This window comes from Triturus cristatus, chromosome 7 (assembly GCF_964204655.1).
Source record: "Triturus cristatus chromosome 7, aTriCri1.1, whole genome shotgun sequence".
In the NCBI taxonomy this organism is placed as follows: Eukaryota; Metazoa; Chordata; class Amphibia; order Caudata; family Salamandridae; genus Triturus; species Triturus cristatus.
The window spans coordinates 147,479,888-147,497,412 of NC_140590.1; the positions used below are offsets into that span (position 1 = coordinate 147,479,888).

At 44.4% G+C, this 17,525-nt stretch overlaps 1 protein-coding gene across 7 annotated transcripts in view; it reads left to right on the forward strand.

The window, feature by feature from the left end:
- Positions 1–17,525, forward strand: part of LOC146809067 (sialoadhesin-like) — a 514,967-nt gene that overhangs the window by 264,044 nt on the left and 233,398 nt on the right. For 6 of the 7 annotated variants that reach the window (XM_085614289.1, XM_085614287.1, XM_085614290.1 and 3 more), the window contains one exon: positions 4,739–5,095. The exons of the other annotated variant lie outside the window; for it this stretch is intronic. In XM_085614289.1, the coding sequence (XP_085470415.1) occupies positions 4,739–5,095 (357 nt within the window). The remainder of the gene's footprint in view (positions 1–4,738; positions 5,096–17,525) is intronic. 7 annotated transcript variants of the gene reach the window in all.

The window sequence follows — 17,525 nt, forward strand, 5'->3', positions numbered from 1 at the left end:
TTTGTTTGTTTTCAGTGCGAGAGTGGAAAAGGAAGGTGGCAAACGTGAAAAGGGGGCAGGGTAGAGAGTTCCTGACCCCCTAGCCTTTGTCAGGGGGTCCCTGAAGGACCCCGAAGGCAGAAAAAAACATTTACATTTTTTTTTAAAAAATCGCGGGTGAAAAACCATAAAAAAAACCTAAATTTAATACGTAGTTTATTATAAAAAAAAATATATAAAAAAATAATAATACATACATAACTTAGCATTTAAAAAAACGTACAAATTCACTGAAAAATCCATAGGTTTCACACACGTTATAGTTAGGAATAAGCATTTAAAAAACCTTGCAAATTCACTTAAAAAACCATAGGTTTCACACATGTTATAGTTAGGTGGATATTTCACTCGTAAAAAACCAATGAAATTCCCCCGTTATAGTTAGTTCAGATAACTATAACTCGCGCGACCGCCACTCTATCACAAGGAAGATGCCATCAGTGATGTCAAGAGTGATGCCACTGACCATGTCATGAGTGATGTAATATGTGATGTCATGAGCAGAGGATTGCGGGCGCGCGAGTTATAGTTATCTGATCTAACTATAACGGGGGAATTTCATTGGTTTTTTACGAGTGAAATATCCACCTAACTATAACATGTGTGAAACCTATGGTTGTTTAAGTGAATATATATATATATATATATATATACATATACGAGCGATTTAGAATAGACCCTCTGATTTTGTAAGCCTTTATAATGGTATCTTTGTGTTAAAATCGATGTTCAAATAGAACTATCTACACTGTGTTGCCCCTTGGGATCTTATGTTTAGGTTGCTTTGGATATTCCACTACCTGAGTGGTTATGTACTAGGACATCATTTGTTCAGGGATTTCCCCGTAAAATCTAAGTTTTGAAAATCTGTAAACCCTACCAGCAACTATCCCAAACAAAATGTCTGGCTCACATGGATTGAACTGCCAATAGAGATTTACCACCAATGTACATGCGGCAGTCTGTCCCTCCCTGTGTATGGACAATGCTCATTGAGGGACAGGATTTGTTATACTAATCAGCACTCATCACAGTTGTACACTGGTGAAGTTGCGTAACTTTATTAGCATGTGCGTGTCAGTACAAGCAAGGAATGGGCCACAACAGGCAAACAAATGCTTAAGACACATACAGGCAGAATTGGAACGTATGGAGGTGCAAGAAATGGGGAGGCAAAAATGAACACATCTCCTTACAGATGGCAACGGTTCAGCCCACCTTGCCTTACTGGTCGAGTCATTTGATGTTTGGCATCTGCTCATTGCCCCGTGTCCGGGGACACAACTCGCAGCCCATGGGACCTGCATGGAGCTGTTCCACCGGACTGTGCCGACTGTGTGCTATGTGGTCAGTGGGCAGGTGAAAGAGACCAACAAGGTCACATGTCGTGCTACATTGCCATGTGTGTAGTCTCCCTCCAGCAGTATGTCAGACTTGAGAAGGTTGCCGAACGATGCTGTGCAGCTCCGCCCATGGGGCTGCATCACCTTGCACAGGTGTGTGATAGAACGCGTAGGTGCATACACATGCTTTCCGAGTACAGGCGAAGGCATGCGTGTCCACTGTTGTCAGTTGTGGCTGCACGAAGGTAGTTACTTGTCCATGAATGCGAGCGCAGCTTCATAGGCAATCAGTTCCAGAAGTACGTCGTTCTCGAATTCAAGGAACATGAGAGAGAGCCAATCCATTAACTGGTCCGGAGAGATGTGTTCTGTCCACAACGTTTCACCAATTCCGCAACACAGCCCAATAGGGGAGTGCCTCAATGTGGTCACTGCACACCATGACTTGTGCAATCTCCCATCCACTACTGCTAGCACATACGCCACAGATCAGGGCGTCCCATGCATGGGTTTCCCGGTTGCACTCCTGTTTGTGGGCCAACAGGGGGCGCATACACAAGTCATAATCCAATTCAGCTACCATTGTGTTGGTTAGGCAGACCTCCATGGGCCACTCGAATGTGCATGATCGACAGTGGAACCAGGCATGGATGCATGTGACGTATGCAAGCTGGAAACTCAGACGGTAACTGATTCACAAAACTTTCATTGGCAGAGCTCTCAACAGATGCAGCATTCATGCACGGTACAGTTCCAGGTGACAGGGGTTGTGCATGTGCCCGGGATTGCCTGCCATTGCATTTGTTGGTCTCATACCACCGGCACTCCTCAGACAGGTGGCAGTTCTGTGGATGATATGCCACAGCTCGGAGTTATGAGTCCTCTGTGTGTTCAAAGTTTGGACGTATGGGTTGTTATTTAACAATGTGTCTGGGGCATCCCATGCAGGTGTAGCTCAAGCAGGGACAAGTGTGTGTGGGGTGTGGGCACATTGGTCTTTCATTAGCACAGTTTGTGGTGTGGGAGTCATCAGAGTCTGGTAACGGATCTCCCTCAGGGGGTGCCGGGCACATTGAAGACCAAGGTCGGAGGTGCAGATGTCCTTCCGCCTTGTGTATTGAGACAAAGGAGCTTTCATGCCTAATTTTAGTCTGACTACTGCTTGCATTTCCGGAATGTGATGTGGCCTTTGTGCGAAATTGATGCCAGGCCTTAGATTTAGGGTGCACCAGTTGCGAAACACATGCAACAGTTGTCATGTATGGGCCAAGGGCAAGATTGTCCTTACGCGCCTTGTTCAGTCTCTCTCTCTCTCTCTCTCTCTCTGTCTCTGTCTCTCTGTCTCTCTGTGTCTCTCTGTGTCTCTCTGTGTCTCTGTGTCTCTGTGTCTCTCTCTCTCTGTGTCTCTCTCTCTCTCTCTCTCTCTTTCTCTCTCTTTCTCTCTTTCTCTCTCTCTTTCTCTCTCTTTCTCTCTTTCTCTCTCTCTTTCTCTTTCTCTCTCTCTTTCTCTCTCTTTCTCTCTCTCTTTCTCTCTCTCTTTCTCTCTCTCTTTCTCTCTCTCTTTCTCTCTCTCTTTCTCTCTCTTTCTCTCTCTTTCTCTCTCTTTCTCTCTCTTTCTCTCTCTTTCTCTCTCTTTCTCTTTTTTTGTTGTTGATGAGTGCCTGACACACCTTCTTATCTTGGATATTGTCTTACAGGCTGTCACTTACAGATTGTCCAGGGATGACCCACCAATGCTCTTCCAAATAGTTGTTTGGGGACAAATTTGATTGTGATATTTCATTTGGACTTTCAATAGTCAATGATTGATTCTGCCTTTTCTGTACTCACATGACTGTTAGCTGTTGTGATTCTGCGGCATCAGGCGAATGATTTTGTTCATGGTTTTGTGATGTTGAGGTGCAATCTCTTGGTCCGGGGGAAGTGGGCAGTGCCAGGGGTAGGGCCCCGGGAGGGGGTGGGGGTTGGTTCGGGGGTGGGTGGCGGTGGGTGTTGTGGCCCTCTTGGGGCTCCGAGCTGCATGATGAGTAGCTCCATGGCATCTGTTGTTCTTCAGGTGTGGCTGTGGGCTGGGCTCCCTTTTATGGTGCAGGTTGTCGTCCGACTTTGCACCAGTCAGAGCAGGTGCTAGTTTCCTGCTGCTAACGCACCTTATCGCCTGTTTTGTGATATTATCACAGATCTGGCTGGTCAATGAGAATGTTGCGGAGTGGTGTTGTTGCTACTTTTTTCTCGGGAATGCCTACTCTGCATCTTATTAGCGATAGTTGCCGGGGTCATCCGTGGCGATGTCTTTTGCGGCTGCTATCGCAGGTAAACTGGTGTTATTGGCTCTTAGCACCAGCTTGTGAATGGGGCAATGAATTTATCATGACTTTGGTTGAGATAAAGTGCCGATAACTCGGCGATAGATCCTTGAGAATATGTCCCTTTGAGTAGTCTTGAATGGTGAGATGCAGTGTGAAGTTATATAGCGAGGCCTAATGTGACGTAGAGGGTATTTTGTGACGCAGTATGGCATTGTCTGTTGTCATTAGTGGTGGAATGGTCTTTTGAGATGTTGGACAACAGATTTGTTATAGGGGTATTCCTTTGTTGTGGCGTATGTTGTATTGTGTGGTGCGTGACGTGCTGTTGTGTGGTATTAAAGTGTATTATGTCGTTTTTTTAGGCACATTTTAGCATGGTATTCGAAGGTGTAGTTTTTAGTGACCTAATAAGGTAAGCAAACTCCTCACAGTTACTAGTATTACCAGGTGCATAATTAACAAGTGACCTAGTAAAGTCTGCACACAGTAATGCCCCTTCCTTTTCTGGTGACAAATTTCACCGGCTGAGAAAAGGTGCAATTTGTGAATAGAAAGTTGCCTAAAATTTGGGAAAATATTGTGTGACTGAACCAGTAGTACTAAAACTCTCATGTTATTTCCATTCAATATCTAACTCACAATCACTAGCAAATGAGGGGGTAACACAACCTGACATTGGAAATACTGGGTACGGTATTTACTAATCCATTTTAGTAGGCATCTTGTAACAAGGCCCTTACTGGTAGTGCCTGTTTCTTTGAGTACGGGGGAAAGAAAATGTATTGCGTAATGAGTTGTTTCTTAGCATGTTATTGTCTGTTCCTTGTTTAGGTTGTGTAAAGTATATAACTGGAAATTACAAAATTGGTTTAGGAAAGGCTTGGCCATTTGGTGACTCGTCCATCCATCCTTTCCCCCGTGGTTGCTCCCTTGTTTTGACCTGAAAGCTGAAGCCAACAGTATGCAGTTTCATTGTACCTGTCTGGGGTGTTGTAGTGTAATATAGTGAGCTAACCACAGCTACCTTCTCTCTTTTTCCTTTTGTAGTGATTTTTTGCCAGCCGGTCCTCAGGCAGTGGTCATTCTCTGTGCCACGTAAGATCAGGGCCCTCGAGGGCTCGTGCCTGGTGATTCCCTGCACGTTCACCGGTTCAATTGTGAGATCGGACAGACCTCTGGCATTCACCTGGTGCCTGTGGAGGATCAGCACGTACCCTGAGGTTTACAACAACAAGGATCCAACGAACGTGTTACCTCGGTATAAAGGACGCGCTCTTCTCATGGGTGATTTGGAAGATCACAACTGCACCCTACAGATAAACAGCGTCACTGGACGAGATGCTGATGAATATTACCCTCTGATTGAACGGGAGTACAGCCACAGAGTTTCAGTCGACGTTTCAGGTCAGTGCACTGCAGCCGACCGTATAGAAGAGTAAAATGTTTTAAACAGAAAATCCGCAGGACTGTTTGACTAGTGCGCGGATCCTCAGTCTGAATCCCAAAGAGGCCTAGATATACAGACATACTCCGAAGCAAAGACACTATGGGGCAGATTTACAAACCTCTGCGCCGCCGGTGCATCATGCTGCGTGACGCACCGGTGGCGCAGCCTGCTGAGTGATATTTACAAGCACAGGTAAAGTCACCCTGCTTGACTTAACCTGTGCTTGTAAATATCGCCCCTGTTAATGCAACACTTTGCTTGTTAGGGGCGTGACATGGGTGCTGCTATGGGAGTTCCCACGCAATGCCCATGTCCACTGATGCATTTCCAGATTTACGAGAAATCGTAAATCTGGAAATGCGTCAGAATGCTACACGACCCTAGGGGTGGCGTAGCGAGGTGCAACGAGGAGAAATGTTTTCATTTCTCCCTGTTTTTTCCTCTTTCAATGCGTGCTGAATTCTACTGCACACATTGGAAGAGGAAATCACCTCAATTGATTGTTTTTGTGCAGGAAGGTGCCCCTTCCTGCACAAAAACAATCTTCCCACGACGCAGGCATCCTTGCACCATGGTGCAAGGGTGCCTGCGCCGGCACATCGAAGCAGTTTGTGCGCCACCACAGGGCCGCAAATAGATGTGACATATTGTTTTAAATATGTCGCATCCCTGTGTTTCGAAACGAATGCAGCTCGGTGCAGCAAAATGATTTGCTGCACTGCGCTGCATTAGTTTCTTGTAGATCTGCCCCTCTGCGTCCTGGTGCAAGCAAGGACAATAGCCCTCATCTGCTACTTGGATAGAATAAACTAGGCCGTATTGGGGTTCACCCTGCGGTATCTAGACCCCGGTGCCATAAGACCTTCTGCACCACAGATAGCTACGACACTGCTCATAACCATCCTTTTATGAATACCTGGTAGGTGTAAAGGAAACTTACAACCTTCTGATTGAAGTCCACTTGCAGCTTTTCCCCCCTTGCCTGCTGCCTCGAGGAGGTGCAGCGCCATAACACATGTAACCAGCTTCAGTAAGGACTGCTAGTAAAGACAGCATGAGAACAAACCAAGAGCCCAGGACTAGGTTACGGTGTGTGATAAACTAGATGTGACTGCAAGCCAAACTGGCAATCGTGCGCTCAGTCTATTTGACTACCAGCCACATCTGTACAATTTCAAAAGCACACATTACAATAGGTACTTTGCAAGTGAACGGGTGATGTTGGTACTGAATCAGAAAAAATATATGGGGCACATCTACAAAGAAATGACGCGGCACTGCAAGCATTGGAGCAGTCCAGCCTCAGTTAATCAAGCATTTGCAATGCAATAGGTCGTGCATTTACAAGAGTTTGAGCTATTGGCATTGTAAATGACAATGCCTTTTATTTATGAAGTATTCAAACAAATATAAGGAGCTTTCATTTACAATGCCACTAGCTTAAACTCTTGCAAATGCGAGATCCATTGCATTGCAAATGCGTTCAGCGCCCGTGCTATAAATTGTTTTTAAAAGTGTTAGGAGAGTGCATATCAGCTATTGGAGAAAATAGTGCTCAGAGTCTGTAATTAAAGCCTACTAAGTATAAACACAAGTAACATGGGGTGTCGCCTTGGACGGTTAGAAAACGCTACAAGGCGGTACTAAGAAGGGACTACCAAGCCTATTGACAAATGAACAGCCACAGTTTACAGTGGACAATGGCACAAGCAAATGAAAAATATGGGCGGAGCTTCAACACCCTACCTGAATACAGCATGCCTCGCAGAGCAGCACATGCGCTGCCCAGGCTCGACCTAAAAACAAAATCCATACACATGGCCACCCACTCAGCTTGTACTCAGCCAGTTCTGCCACCTTTCTCAGGCATTCATTAGAAGACTTCTCTCCATCTGTGAACTTGACCAACAAAGTGTGCCAAAACCTTGTTATACCCTCATCCAGCGCACACACACCAGAGAAGAAGGGCATAACTTGTAAGTGCCTTGCCCTATAAGAAAATTCTGCATTTAAACTGATATAGTGAAAAAGCAGCATACTACAAAGGTGAAACAAAGCAACCATTGAAGTATACTGGAAGAAAAACAACCCTGGATAAAGGGTGGTCTCTGGTTGCCTGGTGTGTGTGTGCTTTTCAATAACCTTGCTCATCCCCAAACACTTTCAACTAAATTCAGAATTCTTGAGCATAACTAAAGCATTTGCAATGCATTTGGTCTCGCCTTGAAACCTTATATGCATTTAGCTATGCAGCACATTGGCCTGGGTGCTGAAACATCTACTGTTCTCTAACATGGAGGGAAACCAAGCACCAAACTGTGGAACACGCCAGGTATGGGAACACATGGAGAGAAATACTGCCTATCAGCGGAAAATTGGATTGTCCAAAGCTCTGTTTTTAATATAAAATCACCCCCTTCTGTGGTCATATTACTAAAAACAGAAGATTTGAAAAAAATATTGTCTACGGGTGTTTGGCCTAGAATCTAGGGAATGCTAAAGTGATTCTGGTATTTTCCAGCTGGTCGATTTCTATCAAGAAAATTAAATAGAGGCAATTGTCAGAAGAAAAAAAAAGAAATGAATAAAAAAAGTCCCTAAGCAAAGGCGGAATGTAAACAAGTCCTGGGGCTGATCTCCAAATCCCATAAAGTACATTCAACAGATCTTCCAGACAGCGCAAGCGCTGTCTAGGCTCAACCTAAAAACGCAGGGATTAGGGTGACTAGTTTTTGAGGAGCAAAAACCGGGACAGGTCAGACATAAAGGTAGGACTAAAGTGTTTTGTATTATTTTTATGTCTAGTATGTCCCGGTTTTTGTGCAGCCATGTGTGTTTGCATATGTATATTTGTATAGATATATCCAGTGCTTGAAATAGAAAAATAGACGTGCAGGTACTCTGTACCAAAGTACCTGCTTATTTCTGATAAGTGCCGGTACTCTCCAATTAAAAGTATTACATTTCCCTTGTGAAGTACCGGTACTCTCCATCTCAAAACAATGTGCCGGTACTCAGTATCGGACAGTGCCAGCCCATTTAAAGCACTGTATATATCTATATAGATATATATCCACACACATTTGCAGGGCTAAGTTATATAACATAAACTGTGAAAGGACCTCCACCCTGAGCTCCCCCTGCCTTCCTCCCCACTCGGTCTTACCTCTGCTGCAAGCCCCCAGCTGACCTCCTCCTATGCTGTCTGAAAGAGGCAGATAATGCATTAAATCGCATTTGGGGCATCTCTTGAAAAGAGAGCGTGGTTTCATTTCTGCTTCGCAGAAGGACTTTATCTTAGTCCCATAAACCGGACCATTTATTGAAAATTAGGAATAGCGTTGGGACGCTGGGACAGTCCTTTAAAAACATGGGACAACTGGTCATCCCTAGCAGGGACGCCCTGTATTCACAAGAATATGACACACCCATGTGTTTTCTCTTGGCACAGCACTCAAAAAGTTGCCTACCACCAATGCAGACACTCGAACGCCATTGTGCACGGGTGCCTGTTTTGCAGGGATGATTGTTTATGTGCAGAAAGGGACACCATCCTGCACATGATCATTAAAGACGATTAAAAGCGATTTGTTCTTTCTAAGGGTATATTTACAAGGGCATTTTGTCAGAGGAGCATCACTTTTTACGACGCTCCAGTGGCGCAATGCTCTGCTCCATATTACCAATGCAGTGCTAAGCCACGTTGCATAGCTTAAACCGCATTATAAATATTGTACCCTTTAATGCAGTTTTCTGCATCAAATGGGTGTACAATGTGTGTTCCTGTTGGCGTTCCACCGCAACACACATTGTTTTTAGATGATGCCCAAGATTTACATGGACCTGTAAATCTGAGCCTGCGCAAAAAAATGCATGTGTTAGAGCGGTGCAACGAGAAGAAATACTTTTATGCTCTTTCTGCAGCACACATAGCAGGATCACATCACCTTTAATGATTGTTTCTGTGCAGGAAGGTACCCCTTCATGCACAGAAACGATCATCCCTGCAAAGCAGGCACCTTGCACCATGGCGCAAGGGTGTTTCTGTTGGCGCTAGGCAGCTGTTTAAGCGCCAGGGTAAACACAGGGGTGCACCATATTCTTGTGAATACAGTGCATTTATGTGTTTTTGAAATGACGCAGCATGGTGCTCCTGTCCCCCTTTATAAAAATTGGGACAATCGTTGCCTTGGACCATGATTTTTGTGGGCCATGGGTTCACACACAGTGTAGGAGGCTCAGCAAGAATGGAGCCCAGAATATTATATTTTCCGTGCCTGGCACCTTGCTGCTCGAGCACCTACTCAGCTGACGTAACATCCTTAACAGTGATTACTAGCTGATCAGAATCCTCCCAACTAACTGTACGCCTTGTAGTACTGCTCTCACTGCAGACTGGTTCCTTTATTCCATAAAGGTTGGTAAAGTGACTACCCACAGGAATTCAAGGATATTTGTGTCAGTGGCAAAAGAGGAGCTATTTGAGAGGAAAGGTGCATTAACTACTCTCCAGAACTGAGATGAGTCATTCACTGCCCTTGCAGTGGACCCTTTTCTAATCTCCCCTTTCTTCCTCGTAATTACCGCTTTATAGTGTTTCCTGTAGGTGCTAATTACTAGCAGATCCCTCTGGTGATTTTTGACTGCATTCACAAGGCTTTTATGTGCCTGGAAACATGATTGGTCAAACCATTTATGGGATTTGTGGGCGTTTGGGTGCCATTAATTTTTCAGAAATCTTCCTGCAAATTGTTTCAAAGGCCCCTAGTATCTCCTCTTGATCAGAGTCCGAGTTTAAGTAAATCTGAAGGTGCTCTTTCTAATTTTCCAAGAGCATTTTGTGAAATACATTGGGGTCTCTTTCCTGCCATTCCCATCGTACTCCCCCATTTCTAGTATATTCTATCTGACAAGCCACTTTATGAACCATTTCGGTCAGTCCAAGGCTAAGTCTAAGGATCAATGGATTATGGTCACTAATGGGAGTGTTCCAAGAGCTTTAATGACCCCGGGTGCATCCTGCATGTATCTTTCACTGAGTACCTTACTGGCACTCTTTTTAGCTCGTCGTCTCTGGGCTCTCCTTTCACCAGTGAACTCAGGGGACAAAGTAGCACCCGAGACACAGAACAAAAGTTAAGAAGGAGCAGCCAGGGAAACCGTTTCAGGAACCCACACTGCAAGACTCACTGGCACTCTATGTAGTGCGTTGTCTCTGACCCCTCCTTCCATCAGTGAAGTCTGTTTTATTTAATTGTAAACAGTAATTTATAGTATTGTAACGGGTTGTTAGGTTTGTAGGGGATAGGGTGGGAAGTTGATAGTTGATTATTAAATCATTAGTAACTTTTTATTAATGATGTAATTGATATTAATGATATAACTTAATGATTTGGTTTAGTTATATTTTAAGTGTGGGTTTCTAGTTTTGTAGGGGTATAGAGTGTATTAATTAATAGTTAGTTCATTATTTAACGTATTACTTAATATGTAATTTGCTGAATACTTATATATATTAAGGTGGAGTTGCTGTTTGTAGGTGCATATTAATTATTGTAAATTATTTTTTGTATTTATTATCAATGATGTAATTGGGCAATACTTATTTATTTTTGTTTTAAGTTAGGTGTGGGCTGCTAGGCTTGTAGTATAGGATAAGAAGCTAATTAAGTAATTATATATTTTGTATTGATAATTATTTGATTTATTAATTATGTAACTTGTTTAATTGCTTTTGTAATTTTATATATATATATATACATATATAACTGTTAAATAACAATGTTTATATTAAGAGTTTAATATTTTTTTTCTAAATTAAAAGGGTTATTCAAATATGTATGTGTTTGAAGTGAAATACTTTTGGGGAAAAGTAAATCTTACCCATCCAAAGCCCAGTGCTTTCCCTACTGTTCCACAGACTTTAGTGGGAATATTAAATCTTCGAAGTCCAACAATTTCCCTTCTATTGCGTTGTTTGGGGGAATAGTAAATGTTACCTCTCTGAAGTCTGACACTTTCCCTACTGTTGTGCTGTTTGGAGTAGGAATAGTAAATTTAACGCCTCTGATGTCAAACACTTTTCCCACTACTACACTGACTGTAGTAGAAATTGTAAATGTAACCTCTCCAAAGCCTATTGCTATCCCTACTGTTTTTAAGACTGGAGTGGAAATAATAAACTTAAACCCTCCGAAGTCAATACTTTCCCTACAGTTGCTCTGACTGGAGTAGAAATAGTAAATATATCCTCTCCAAAGTCCAACAATGTTGCTATTCTGCACTGTATGGAGTAGGAATAGTAAATTTATTCCCCCTGAATTCCAACACTTTCCCTACTGTTGTGCTGTTTGTAGTATGAATAGTAAACAAAACCTCTCCAAAAAATTGTTTTACTACTGTTGCTTAGACTGGAGTGGGAATAATAAATGTAACCACTCTCAAGTCCAACAGTCCCCTACTGTTGCGCAGATAGAAGTAGGTATAGTAAATCTGACCCCTCCAAAGTCCTGTTGTTTTCCCGAACACTTTCCCTTCTGTCATGTTTCTTGGAGTGGGAATAGGTAATGTAACCCATTCAAAGTCCTACACTTTTCCTATTGTTACATTAACTGGATTGGGAATAGACTAGCTAATGGTCCTGGACTCCAATACTTTTCCTAACATTGGTTACATATATATATATATATATATTTTTTATGGTATACTTTGTAAATAATTTATTTGATATTTTGTAGTTGAATTAATATTTTTTAAGTTTTAATTAAATATATATTTATAGGGAGACAGATAGATGGATCAGTGCATATGTTTTATCTACTGAGGTTGCCAGTAGCAGTTACAGTTAGAACCTAGTTTCCATAGGAGGAGCGTTTTTTGATTTGCCAATTACATTGGCATCGGTTGATGAATCTTCGCACAGTTTTCAAAACAATTGGTGCCGTCAAGCAGGGGCCGATAAAAAGGATGTCCCAAAACACTTTTTGGCCATGTAAATTTCCATAGGAAACTTTAGACAGGGCTTCAGCCCGAACTGAATAACGGAATAATACCAAATTAGGCAGAAAGAGAGCTCTTGGTCCAGAAAGCACTATTTTTGGTAAATGGTGCTAATCAGTTTAGTAGTTTCTGAGAAATGTAAACATTTCTCAGATATACAACTGTGGCCACAATGGATCCATGAACCCTGCCGATCTTGTGCCTGAGATCTGATGGGCTACCAATACTTCAAACCAGGAAGTGTTGGCAGCCATCTTCTGACTCGGTTAAACCGAGTCAAAAGAAAAAAGGTTAAAAGAAAAGCGGGCAAGGTAGGAACACCCTAACCCCATAGGCCTGCTCACGACCATTTTTTTTTAAACATTTCGGTGGGGGTCACGGTGGATCCTTGAATCCAGCTGAGAATGTAAAAAAAAAGGAAAGGCCAGCTTCAGCACTTCATTTAATTTAGGCACCTGGGTGAGCCAGGACCCCAGAGCAATTAAAAATAAAGACGGGGGTGCCCCACATGGGCCCCCTGCAGCCCTGTAGACTGCCACATCTCCAAAGCTGATTCACTGAAATGCAGGGGGGCACGTGGCAAATTGAGCCCTGTGGACCACCACCTCTCCGTGGCAATATTAAAAAAAATATTGCATGAGTGAGTCCAGCCCCCCCAGGCAGCCCCTGGAACCCCCACCTCATCAGGGCCAATTCACTGAAATACAGTGGGGCCACGCACCCCCCCCCCCCCACAGCTCTGGGGACCACCACCTCCCTGGGGCTCTATTTAACCCCTTCGCTGCTATGCCTTCCCCCCCTCCCCCCGTGCTAAGCCTTTTTTTGGCTATTTGGGGGAGTTCGCGCTTAGGCCCCTGTAACTTTTTGACCACATAAGGTATCCACACCATATTTGCGCCCCTTTCTTCCAACATCCTCAGGATTCTAAAGGTACTCAGGGTTTGTGGATTGCCCTGGAGGGGACCCAGAAATTAGCCAAAATACCGCTAAATTCTGTTTTTGGGGGAAAAATGGGAGAAAGGTGCTGCAAATGAAAGCGTCTGGGTTTTTGCATACACATGGTATCAAAAAAGGGTTTGTGGGGCTGAAATCAACATTTTCTAGCTTTTAGGGAATGACAGACTTTGTCAGAAAACCAAAAAGATTAACACAGTTTTGGCATTTTTCTCGGACATAGCCTATTTTTGCTATTTTTGTGCTTTCAACCTCCTTCCAGTTAATGGTAGACATGAGTGTAAAAGCAATAATGGATCCTAGAAACCTATACATTTTTGAAAAGTAGAGAAAATTCTGAATTCAGCAAGGGGTTATTTGTGTAGATCCTTCAAGGTTTCTTCATAAAAACTAACAGTTAAATATAGGAAAGATTGAAAATTAGTTGAAAAAAACAGCCTTTGTGTCAACGTTTTCACCTGTAACTTCTTCTAATTATGACAGTTCTTTGAAAGCAATATACCGTTACATCTGCTGGACCTTACTGGTTGTGGGGATATATAGGACTTGTAGGTTCACCAAGAACCCGACGAACCCAGAGCCAAAAACTGAGCAGCAACTTGCAATGGTTTTTTATTATGTACCAGGTATATAGCAATTATTCTGGGAAAATGTATACATGGAAACATCGGTATGAAAGACACCTATGTATTTCTGAAATGGGAACAAAATATAGAGTTTAGAAACAGTAGACATTTGCACATTTCCAAAATTGAGAATACTCATACTAGCATGAGAATTATCGATCATTTTTCAAAATTACTTCTTTTTTACACGTTGTCTTTAATTTGGAAGGCAGAAATGCATCGAAAGTCAATAGGCAATAACAGTTGCTTTATACATCTGAATTACCCTAAGTCTCGCGATAAAAATGGTACCTCACTTGTGTGGGTAGGCATGATGCCCACGACAGAAAACGGCTCAAAAGCAATGTGAACACACCACATTTTCACAATGAAAATTACCCTTTGTTTGCAAAGTGCCTAGCTGTAGTTTTTGAACCCTAGCTCTGCCGGCACCTGGGGAAACCTAGAAAACCTATACATTTTTGAAAACTAGACACCCAGGGGAATACAGGATGGGGTGACTTGACTGCCTCTCACCAGGTTCTGTTACCCAGAATCCCTTGCAAACCCAAAAAAAAGTCACAAAAAACACATTTTCTTCACATTTCTGTGGTAGAAAGTTCTGGAATCTGCGTGGATCCACAAATTTCCACCCACCCCATATTCCCCAAAGTCTTTCAAGAAAAATGGTACCTCACCTGTGTGGGTAGGCCTAATGCCCGCGACAGGAAACGGCGCAAAACGCAACGTGGACACACCACAATTTCACAGTGAAAAATGACCCTTTTTTAGAAAGTGCCTAGCTGTAGTTTTTTAACCCTAGCTCTGCCGGCAACTAGGGACCCCTAGCAAAACTATATATTCTTGAAAACTAGACACCTAGGGGAATCCAGGATGGGGAGACTTGACTGGCTCTCACCAGGTTCTGTTACCCAGAATCCCTTGCAAACCTAAAACATTGTAAAAAAAAAAAAAAATGTTTCCTCACATTTCTGTGGTGGAAAGTTCTGGAATCTGTGTGGATCCACAAATTTCCACCCGCCCCGAGTTCCCCAAAGTCTTTTGAGAAAAATGTTACCTTACTTGCATGGGTGGATCAAGTACCCACGACAGGCAAGGGCCCAAAACCTATTGAGGCGACATCAAAATTACCTATAAAACACCAAACTGGTTTTGCAAGAGGTGGGGGGTGGGTCCCATGACTTTTTTGCCTGGGGCTCGGCGGCCATCTAGGGAAACCTACCAAACCAACACATCTCTGAAAACTAGACACCCAGGGGATTCCAGGGAGGTATGGATTGCATGGATCCCTCAATGTGTTCTTACCCAGAATCCCCAGCAAACCTGAAAGTTAGCTGGAAAAAAATTACTTTTTTCACATTTTTTGCGTGGGAAAATTGTGGCATCACCGGGCTGACACAAATTTCCTGCCACCTTGCCTTCCCCCAGGTCTCCTGATAAAAATCGTGCCTCACTCGTGTGGGAGGCCCAAGTACTCATGACAGGCAAGGGCCCAAAACATATTGAGGCGACATCAAAATTCCCTATCACAAAACAACCTGGTTTTGCAAGGGGGGTCCCATTACTTTTTGGCCCGGGGATCGGCGGCCACCTAGGGAAACCTACCAAACCCACACATCTCTGAAAACTATACACCCGGGAGATTCCAGGGAGGTAAGACTTGCGTGGATCCCTCGACGTGTTCTTACCCAGAATCCCCAGCAAACCTTAAAGTTAGCTGAAATAATCACTTCTTAGGGGAACGCTGGGTGGTAGGAAATTTGTGTCAGCCTGGTCATGCCACAACTTTCGCACACAAATATGTGTGAAAAAAGTGGGTTTTTTCAGCTAAATTTCAGGTTTGCAGGGGATTCTGGGTGAGAAAACGTTAGGGGATCCACGCAAGCCATACCTCTCTGGAATCCCCCGGTTGTCTAGTTTTCAGAAATGTGTGGGTTTGGTAGGTTTCTCTAGGTGGCCGCTGAGCCCCGGGCCAAAAAGTCATGGGACCCCACTTGCAAAACCAGGTTGTTTTGTGATAGACAATTTTGATGTAGCCTCAATACGATTTGGGCCCTGCCTGTCGCGGGTACTTGACCCACCCACGCAAGTGAGGTACCATTTTTCTCGGAAGACTTTGGGGAATGTGGAGTGGGTGGAATTTTGTGGATCCACACAGATTCCAGAACTTTCCACCACAGAAATGTGAAGAAAATGTTTTTTTCTACAAATCTTTAGGTTTGCAAGAGACTCCAGGTAACATAACCTGGGGAGAGCCAGTCAAGTCACCCCATCCTGGATTCCCCTGGGTGTCTAGTGGTAAAAAATGTACAGCTTTGCTAGGTGTCCCTATGTGCCGGCTGCGCTAGGGCCCAAAATCCACAGGTAGGCATATTACTAGAAACAAATCTGCGCCTAGTTGGATTTCTGTCGCCCGGCGGGGGTATATCGGGGGGGTGGGGTTGCCCCGATATGCTCCCATGGGGGGCAGAAACACTGTGGCTATTTTTTGGGGGGGGGTGTGCACACCCACGCATAAAAAAAGCCAGCCTAATCGTTGGCGTCTAGTGGGCTTTTTGCCCCCCGGAGTGGGCAGATTGGGGGCTAATGCTCCCATCTTCCCCCCAGGGGGGCGGAAAGGCTGTCATTTTTGCTGGTGGGGGTAGGGGCATTGGCATGCCAGTTTTAGGCAGCCTCCACCATAATAAAAACTTGCTCAAACAAATCCCTGGCATGTAATTGACTTTTTGCACCCCCACGCATAAAAAAATCCAGCGTAATCATTGGCGTCTAGTGGGCTTTTTGCCCCCGGGGGGGCAGATTGGGGGCTACTGCCCCCATCTTCCCCCCAGGGGGGCAGGAAGGCTTTACTTTTTGCAGGAGAGGGGATGGGGTCATGGGCATGCCCGTTTTGGGCAGCCCCCACCCTAATTCAAATTTGCCCAAAACAAATCCCTGGCGACTAGTGGGCTTTTTGCCCCCCTGGGGGGCAGATTGGGGGCTACTGCCCCATCTGCCCCCCGGGGGGGCAGGAAGGCTGTAATTTTTGTGGGGGAGAGGGTGGGGGCATGGGCATGCCCGTTTTGGGCAGCCCCCACCCTAATTCAAATTTGCCCCCAAAAAATCCTTGGCGACTAGTGGGCTTTTTGCCCTCCCAGAGGCGCAGATTGGGGGCTAATGCCCCCATTTGCCCCCCAGGGGGGGCAGATAGCCTACTAGACGCCAGGGATTTTTTTTGGGCAAATTGTAATTAGGGTGGGGGCTGCCCGATTGGGCATGCCAATGACCCCACCCTAATTAAAATTTGCCGAAAAAAATCCCTGGCGTCTACTGTAAGTCTGGGCAAAGCACTACGCTATGCTCGTGAAGTTTGCGCTACCTCGCACTACGCGAATTGCACGTAGCACTTTGCAAACACGCGAAGCGTAGAGCAGTGGTCATTTTTTGCGTGCTCCCGGTCCTCAACGTCAAGTTGGCAACCACGAGCAAGCAAAATGAAATCCCGGCGAGACTTTTTCCTCGTTCGCGATCAGCAACATCAAGTTGCCGATCGCGAGCGTGGAAAAATAAACCATCCGGCGAGATTTTCAATGCGGGGAGGTCAGGTTTCTCATTGCGAGTGGGCGCATATGCTCGCGACCGCTTGCGATGAGAAACTACCAGTCCACGTTGAGAAAGGTGCAGCTCGAGTAAAAATCTACTCGAGCGGCAGAAAACTACAGCTTGCACTGTGCAAGATGCCGTTTTCAATGATAGCACAGTGCCGGATGCTTGTCTGCACTGTGCAATCATTGAAAACGGCATCTTGCACAGTCCGAACAGGGTACTA